The sequence below is a fragment of the Myxocyprinus asiaticus genome, chromosome 5 (genome assembly GCF_019703515.2).
Source record: "Myxocyprinus asiaticus isolate MX2 ecotype Aquarium Trade chromosome 5, UBuf_Myxa_2, whole genome shotgun sequence".
Lineage (NCBI taxonomy): Eukaryota > Metazoa > Chordata > Actinopteri > Cypriniformes > Catostomidae > Myxocyprinus > Myxocyprinus asiaticus.
Genome location: NC_059348.1, coordinates 3,171,015 through 3,180,546, shown reverse-complemented (window position 1 = coordinate 3,180,546; position 9,532 = coordinate 3,171,015). Strand labels below are relative to the sequence as shown.

General features: G+C 37.5%; 1 protein-coding gene across 1 annotated transcript in view; it reads left to right on the top strand.

The window, feature by feature from the left end:
- The window catches only part of dsg2l (desmoglein 2 like), a 61,746-nt gene that overhangs the window by 48,180 nt on the left and 4,034 nt on the right, over window positions 1–9,532 (top strand). The window contains exons 12-13 of the mRNA XM_051697475.1: window positions 3,055–3,182; window positions 7,962–8,267. Of these exons, the coding sequence (XP_051553435.1) occupies window positions 3,055–3,182; window positions 7,962–8,267 (434 nt within the window). The remainder of the gene's footprint in view (window positions 1–3,054; window positions 3,183–7,961; window positions 8,268–9,532) is intronic.

Below are 9,532 nucleotides of genomic sequence, written 5' to 3'. Positions count from 1 at the left end.
CTAGTTACTACCACCAATAATGACAATAATAACATGTTTACTCTATATAGCGCTTTCAGCCAATGTTAAAACATAAAAAGTTCACGTAAACAAAACAAGCAAACCAATTTACTTACTACCCAAGTCAACAGTATTGTCCAGAGTGATGGTATGGTATTGATAAAGAGGAATGTGATCTAGCAGACAGTATGAACAGAATGAGTGGAAAGATAAAATGTCCAAAGAAGAGGTCTCTGCTGGAGTCATGAAACAAACCATTACTACCTGCAGCTTTCACGGGTAAATGGCGCAACATAAATTCAAATGGCAAGCGGGAGCACAAGGCGGTTTTCAGCCAGGGGAGAGAGCTTGCGATCCGCAGCTGCACAGTCACAGTCTAACGCAACAACGCATGAAAATTAGTTTGGATTGGATACAAGAATGTCCGTTATAGGGATGTGTGTGTGTTATGAGATGGATAAAAACAGAATAAAAGTAACAAAACAGAAGATAAACAAACATATTCGGTGTAAAGCAGTAGCATTTGGTAAACAAACTTCCAGTGTCCAGAACGATGGGTGTCAGTATAGAGTCCAAAATCACAAGTACTTCTGGAACCGATGGGATGAGTAAAAGCCAGCTAAAATCTTACTCTAGTGCGCCTTTAATCTGTGTCAGCCCTCATTCCAAAATGAATAATCTTATGTATAAAATCAGTTAGGACAACTGTATTTGTTCCAAGGTATGGTAATAAGTTAAAGGTGCTGTAAGCGATTTTAGCGTTCTGAAGCTTTTACGTGACTGAGCTGTTGAATTAGCCATGCCCCCTCATTCAAAAACCCCACCCTCCAAAGAACATTTTGAGACCAAAACCAAGTAAAAGAGCAGCATTGTTTGTTCCTGTGGCTGTCAAATTCAACAGTGGCACAATAGCGCCCTCAACTGACAAACATTATGAATCATAGCCTCAGTGATCAGCATCAAATAAGACACTATATGAGAACAAGCAAAATGACTGACAGTTTTCAATGTCTGCGGTTCGTGGACACATTTTTGTTTGCTGTTTACATAGTCTACAGCTGTCACAGAGACCAGTGAGATATCTCAGGACACTTATTTCATTAATATCTTTAAGGGAGTAGGAATTGATCACATGTACCATGTAAACACGACTTTGTTTCCAGGCGGACTGATATAAAAATAACCCTGTGCCCTTACTCACGGAAGTTGTGTAAAGCCTGGCAGTCAGATTAGCACTTAATAGATCAAAAAAGTGCTCTTCAGTTCTGAGTGCAATATGCATCAGATGGTCAGTGAATAACTGCTACATAATGATAGGCTATTTCAATTGACCCTTCGCTAAACCCCACCTTAAAAGCGTTTCTGACCAATCCTATCTTAGCAACTGTTGCTGCGTGCCATTTCTCTGACAAGCACTAGTGGAATAATGTGTGTTTGAGCAGTTAAGTGAAATTTTACAGAAATGTTCCACAAAATGTAAAAAACGTTGTTGCTGGGTCACTTGTTATAGTGACAAAAAGTTTTCAATACATTTTCTGCATAATTTAACAATTTCTTTAACAAAAAACATCAGTTAAATGTGCTTTACAATGTCACTCTTCATTCCAGCCCATGTAAGAATATTGTCAATTCTGTTATTGAGAATATTTTGCCAAAGACCACGCCATTTACGGCAATCTCCCACTCGTTCCCATGGGAAGTTCTGCAAAGTTCTGCAAGCAACGGTAGCCAAGGGGGGCGGAGCTTAGTAAAGGGTCAGCTACAAAATTCATCCATTTGGAATGCTCCAGTAAAACATCCAGGATTTGGAAAACTTTTAAGTAAAAATTTAAAGTTATTCATATAACTAACGTTCCCATATGGAGGGAAACGAAGTACAGCACATTGACCATGGGATTTCATGCTCTCGCACTTGTACTGAAGACACCTCATTTCTGAAAGGCCACTGACGCTAGGCAACACTGGGTAGCCTCGCCAACCTGGCCGGTACCTTCGCCTGCGTCATTCCGGTTTTTCAAATAGGCTCTTCAATGTTGCCAAAGTTGAGTGTGGTTGTTTCCTTCTGGGAACAGTCATTATATGCATAACTTTATGTTCCCATTCAGTCGGTTCACACAGTACAACACATTGACTATGGGACCTATACTGTAAACTCTGAATGGGTATAAATAAAACAACTTGGTTAGCCTACCGGGGTGAATGTCGCCTTTGTATACTGTAAAGGCAAGCCACTGTATGTCAGCTCTCAGTTACCAGTCGAGAAGACGAAACATGCCACTACAATCCCATGACGCATTGCGAATGATGTAATCGAATTAACGATAGAAAATAAACAAAAAAATAAACTATTCATTTAAAGTTGTTAATTATAAGTAAAGAAACAATACATATCACGTTTATTGTAAAATATTCAGATATAAACAAACAAGTAGTTTGCGATTAGCTACAAAGAACTTTTGGCCACGATTTTCTGAACTTTCTCTTCAGGATTCACGGGTAGTGTAGTTCTTCACCAGAAATTCTGCTAATTAAATATGATTTTTAAAACATGAAGTTGAAATAACTGACTGATGGCTTCAAGAGAAAGCCTTTGATTAAACAACCTCAGAGTTCACTGCAGGTCTTTTTAAGGTTTATAAGTTATTGTTAAAAATGAATTTGCCCATAGAGAAAATTAATGGGATTTTTTACTTCCAGAAATAGACTGTTGTGCTCTATTGTGTATGGCTTAACCGCAATCACTGCTGATCTCCACAAGCGTATTGTGTACTTTCAGTGAGGCAAGGAGCTGAAGAATGATTGGAATGACGCAGGGGACTTGTTTGCCAGATGGGTTCAGGACGAGAGTGCGATATCCCATAGTCAGTGTATTGTACCGAGTGAACCGACTGAATGGGAACATGTGAATATAGCTGAAGATGTTGGTTAGCTGTTGACTGCTGTTGTTGAATTGGTCTATTTTTCTGAATAATGTTCTGTTGACTATATGACAAATGTTTACAGATGTTTATTGATGTTTCTATCTGATGTCTCCTGATGTCCGTTTTGTTGCAGTGGTGCCTCTCCTGCTCATATTCTGTCTTTGTGGTGGCATGGCGACTGCAGCAGATTTCAAGAGCATTCCTTTTGATGCTAAAGAGCATCTCATTGTATATAACACTGAAGGACAGGGAGAGGACAAGGTATGTGATGCTACAAGATAGATGTTTTTACTGTAAAATCTGGGCTCATATTCACAAAGATTTTTATCTTACCACTAGTAGTTCTCCAAAGAGTTCCTAGCTAAGAGTTTTTGCTTAAAACATGTTCACAAAACTGCAAAGAGCAAGTTTTACCAAATAAACATTAAGGTAAGAGTAAGCTGGAGTTGACCTTGTTGCTTTGGATGTCGTCACATTCTATGAGCACGCTTTGATAGACAGGGAAGCGCTATTTGTCAGCAAATTCATTATAGACAGACAGCGGGAAGTGTATATTATTATATTTATTTATTCATTTGTAACTGGCTTTTAGAAAACTACATGCATAAAATCGGTATGGATACTACAGAACCCACACCAAAGAAAAGAAAGGGAAGAAGCATGGATGTTGCTTTTTGCTCAATTTATATATGGAAACACATAATTTAAGGACATTTGGAGATTGCATCACCAAAAGGGGATGGGGCATGGAAATTGGGAACAAATGTTTCCACATCAATGTGGCATTTCCTTTGATTTAGCAAATTATGGAAAAATGTGGGAAACGGTGGTACTTTCTTCAGGGCTGTATTCACCAAAAAAATATTAGGGCTAAAAGTAGCTCAAAACAGAAATTTAGGAGAAACTCTTAAAAATTATGGGCATGTCGCTCCAAATTTTAGGACTAGTAAAATTCTGATGTAAGCATTTTAACACTAAAATAGCTCCTAAACCCACAACAATTTAGAAGTCGACATGAGGACTCCTAAATCCCTAAGATTAAATTGCAAACTATTAGAAGTATGGCTGCTGTCGCCAAGTCACTTTGTTAGAATATTTATGACATAGGCCTTTTTTACACTTCCACGTTTCTCGCTTCCGGGGGTGGCCCTCGCAGGGTAAACTTTCTTCCGGTATCAACAATGTTCCATTGAAACTTGAGCAAGATCTGCTGAAATCAAAGTTTTCATACAAATTAAATAGCATGTAAATGTTTCAACTGACTTTATGCATTGTTGGCGGATTTACAGAGCTCTAAATCTAATTAAGATCTTAATTATGAGACAAGAACATTCTGACATCTTTGAGGAAGGCATAACGTGACTGAATCCAGCATATTCACTGAGATATTCGAGCTGACACTAGTCCTGCTACACCAGTAATAGAAATCTTAAGGGTGTTTTCATTATTGTTAACTTAGTTATGGATGCAGTTACCTCTCGCACAAACCGAAACAGCCCAATTATATGTAGATAAACGTTTTTAGCGATATACAGGAATAAGAGATCCTAGCCTACTATTTGGGTGCCATTAAGTGTCAAGTTCATTTAGCCAGTGTAAGATAAATCAATATCCATTTTGTATACATAGTCTACCTCAAATGATGGTGAAAAATATTATTTTGCTGTGTATGATTACAATTACCCAGACCGAATTAACCAATTAGTTGTAGCTGATGTTTGTCACTTAAAGTCTGCGATCTCTGCTCTTGACTGAGATGAGAGTACCACCATTTCTCACACTCTTCGATATTTTGCAAAATCAAAGTAAATGACACATTGATGTGGAAAAATGCTTGTCAGCATGCTTCTTTTTTTTGCTTTAACGGTGATGCTAGCTCCAAATTTCCCTTTAATTTGTGTCTTTTTAAGTAAGTTAAAGGTGCACTCAGTAATCTTTTCCTCATTAACTACTAAAGACATGAACTGTAATTTTGCAATATATGTAGAAAATCATGGCCACTCACATTAAAATGAAGACTCAGTCATATCAGTAACCTTTTAAAAGCTGTTTTATTCTACATGGAGAGGGTCCGCACATGGGGGCTGCCATGTTAGAATCACATGACCAGCCGAATACTACTCACTTAATCTGAGTAACTGTCCTGTTATTTGACACTTTCACTCACTGATTAAAGTAAAAATGTCTGATTGTGAAATCTTCAATGGCATCTGAAACTGAAAACTGTTAATTTTAAATGATGCTGCATCCAAGTCGCTAGGTGTCAGTGTATGTCCAAGACGACACACAGAAAAGTTACTGAGTGCCCCTTTAAGCAAGAAGCAACAACCTTCCTTTGTCTTTTCTTTGGTGTGGGTTCTGTATTAACAGCTTTTTTATGCTTGTAGCAAAGAGAGAGAGGTCCGTAGATTAAAATAAAACCGATGCGCTACTGTAGGTTTAAATGGCTTTTTTATGGCAAATACGCACACACAGTTGTGACGACTGTACTGAGCACGTCAAAGCCAAAACAAAGCCAAATCCCAGACATTTAAGCAATTTGGAAGCACTTTCAGAAAGTCCAAAAAAGAGGACATTTAATTAGGCACCCTTATACCTTGTACAGGGTGCCTACATATAATTAGGCACCCTTATACCTTGTGGGCCAGGGTACAGTAGTACCCTGGCCCACATGTGGTACTGTATACTAGCGCCTAGTTTTTCAAAGTTGTTTGCAGGAAGATTGTTCCAATCATCTTAGAGAACTTGCCACATTTATTTTACTGTATGTATTTAGGCTGTCTTAATTGCTTCTGTCTCTTAATGGAATCCCAGACTAACTCGTTGTTAAGATCCTGGCTCTGTGAGGGTCATACCATCTGTTGCAGGACTCCTAGTTCTACTTCTATTCTATTTGCAAAAGGAATTTTTGGAAACATAAAATTGATATTTCCTATCGACACACCAAGCAGAAGATATAAAAACAACCATCATAAGACAAATGTTTTTGTGAAACATCTAATGTGCCTAAGATATTTGCACAGTATTTGATATTAAAAAGAATATGAATAGATGAAGCAGAATCTCACTCAAATCAATAGTTCCTTGTTTTCCACATGCAAGGTGATGTTAGATTAGTCATAAGAAATTGGTGGCAGTATTTATTTAGTAAATCTGGGCTATAGTCTTTTCTTTCTCAGATAAAGACTCCATCAGACAAATGGAATTTGGAGTCTATCAAGGAATTACAATAAAAAGATTAATGGAAATTCCCACCCTTCAGACCAACTCCAACAAATCACATTTATAATCACCAACCATAAAATAAGCAATTCATTCTCTTTTTAAGTGTTCTGAGAGGTACTTTGCTTTGTGAAAAACACAACTCTGCTTGTGGGTTGCAACAGTTAAAGGATAGAAAATAACTTGCCACTGAACATATCTAATTGAAATGCCAGTGAGTGACCAGAAGGCCACAAGATAAGCACAACACAAATAACAAATGAGATCACTAGAGGAAATTTTTAAGTGAGTTTTGAACTGGTAGTAATTGGTGGCAGTATTTATTCAGTAAATCTGGGCTATAGTCTTTTCTTTCTCAGATAAATACTCAAATCAGACAGAAATATAATAAAAAAGATTAAAGGAATTTTCCATCCTCCAGACCAACACCACCAATACAGCACATTTAATCACCACCCATAAAATTAACAATGCATTGTCCTTTTAAGTTTTCTGAAAGGTACTTTGCACTATTGATTGCTTACAGGATGTCAGTTTTGATCTTGGTAACAAATTTTGTTTGGAGTTTTGCCTTGACTTTGTGCTTGATATATTTCCATAAGAAATTAGACCAGAAATGATTACTCAAGAAGTTTGCAATGCAGTCTACAAACCAAAGGCACATGCAGCTTCAGATGCTGGACCAATTATCACATGTACCCAGGCCCAAAATTACTGTAACTTGTGGTGGAAATTTTTGAATGAATGTTTTGGTATGAATAAAGATTCTTACATAAATGGTTTTTCTTTCTCCAGTTTATTCAAAGAGCTCTGTGGAGTGTCTCTGTGATCCAACATACACAATATTTATACTCAAGCATTTTGCTTAAACAAGGTAGCCTATTTTATTGGTTCAAATACATTCTCATTCCTTGTATAGTATGAGATAGCCTTTTCCCTTAAACTATACTCTTAAGACATTAAGATCATTCTTTTACTCTTCCTGTTGTTCTCTCTCCTTCCTGCCTCACTTAGACACAAACACACACACACACACACACACACACACACACACACACATAGACGACATCTACTTCCTCTCATTCTTCTTGAACCTTCTGTACTTTATAATGCTACAATAAAAAGTCAACTTAAGCAGAACAAGTGTGTTACATTTATAAGCAATTATTAATGCATAGTTTAGGTTAGGCTTCCGCATAAGTAATCGTTAATGTCAAAAATGCTCCACACCTTTCGCCACAACTGGGTGAACTGAGATCATTTACCAACCTTAAATATTTCTGACTGGCCATGCCAATGTGTTTACTGTTGTTTTGATTTAAAAAAAAAAAAAAAAAAAAAATGTTTTCATCATTATTGCAATGGGAATATTGTTGTTTAATTTATTATTGGCTGGCAGCATTGGGATAATTATTGTTTGTTTTAATTCACATATTTGTGCCAAAGAGTGTTTGCAGCTCTAGGTGTATCATTCAAGAGCTAGTCTCCATATCGTAGTGAAACTGCATCTGTCATAAAAATGCTAACACACATTGTGATTTTGTTCCTTATATTTATGTGTTGCTGCCTTAAAACAAGGAATATTCCACATACGTGTCGTAACATATTCATTTGTTAGTTTGTTTTTCAGTTTGAATGTGTTTGACTTGAATCGCTCATTCCACTTACATGAGCAAGGGTCAGACTATCATTCTTAGTTCAATTTAAACCATGTATTATGCTGCAGTTCCTTATAAAGGTACTGGCATCTATCAGGCAGTGTAAGCAGAAATAACCCATTGTCCTCCTGCAATGAACAGTGTTGTACTCTGCCCACAGGAGATGGCCCTGTTAAAGATGTATAAAGAGCCAGATCACCTCAAGCACAGTAAAGTGGACACTGTGACTGGAGCTCAGAAATGGACTGATGGAGTAGATGGTGCTGCAGGAGCACTGGACTCCCATCGGTCCTCTTTCTACTGGTATGACCTGCATGGTAAAACATACCATCATGCGCATCAGCAGAATGGGAAGTACATATATACACAAGGAAAAGATGAACACATGAAGGGGAGCTTTGAAGGGCACAACGCCTATGAGGGGCTCACACTATCTGATGATTTCTTAGCCAGCTACTATTCTCAAGTAAGTATCAGTTTCATACAGCTGAAGAACTTTTAAAGGTACACTCAATGAGTTTTGGCTAATTAAAAATAGTTTACACACAGACATGAATAGCATTTTTTAGAAATATGATTAAAATTATGTACATATTAGATTGCAGTCATGTCAGGAACCCAATAAAAGCTGTTAAAATTTAACACTGAGCAGGTCGTCCCCTCAAACTCCGTTTGCGAGCAGCAGCAAGCCACCTTCCCCTGGACATCTGATGAGTTATGCCATGAAGCGCACACATACGCAGTTGTCGTTCACTCTGCTGTGCATAATGGCACCAAAATAACAAAAAAACTAAAAGTATGATGAGTCGCATTGTGGTCTCCATGCGTGTTTTTTTTTTGTTTGTTTGTTTTTTGTCACAGTTACTATGAAATGAGAATACATTTTCATCTACATAAAAGCATGTTAGACCAACAATATTCCCCCAAATGTTGTCCCTACTACCCTAACAGAGTTTTCTGAACAAACAATTTTATATTAAACAATGTTGCTGATTTGTGAGTTCCCAGCATGCATTGCAACATAAATTATGCGGTTAGTGTTATAGGCTTAATTTTTGCTGTTTGCTGATGTTAGTTATGCTGTTATTGTTGCCACTCTTTGTCAAATGTTGTGTGGTGACATTAGGAGCTTATCTTTTAACTTAGTTCACCCAAAAATAAAAACATTTACTCACCCTCCTGCCAAGATTTTTTGAAGAATATCTCAGCTCTGTAGGTCCATACAACGCAAGAGAATGAGTGCCAACATTTTAAAGTTCCAAAATCAACAAGGGCAACATAAAAGTGCTCCAGACGACTCGGGTGGTTAAATCCATATATTCTGAAGCAATACGATAGGTGTGGGTGAGAAACAGATCAATATTTGTCCTTTTTCCTTCACTTTCACTTTCTCCTTTTGTTCTTGGTGATTCACATTCTTCGTGCATATACTACTGGGCAGGGAGGAAAATGTATAAAAAATGACTAAATAATCTCACCCACACCTACCATATCGTGTCTGAACACATGGATTTAACCACTGGAGTCATATGGATTACTTTTATGCTCCCTTTATGTGGATTTTTGAGCTTCTAAATTTTGGCACCCATTCACTTGCATTGTATGGATCAACAGAGCTGAGATATTCTTCTAAAAGTCTTCATTTGCGTTCTGCTGAAGAAAGAAAGTCAAACACATCTGGGATGCCAGGAGGGGAGTAAACTCATGAGGGAATTTTAATTTTTTGGGTGA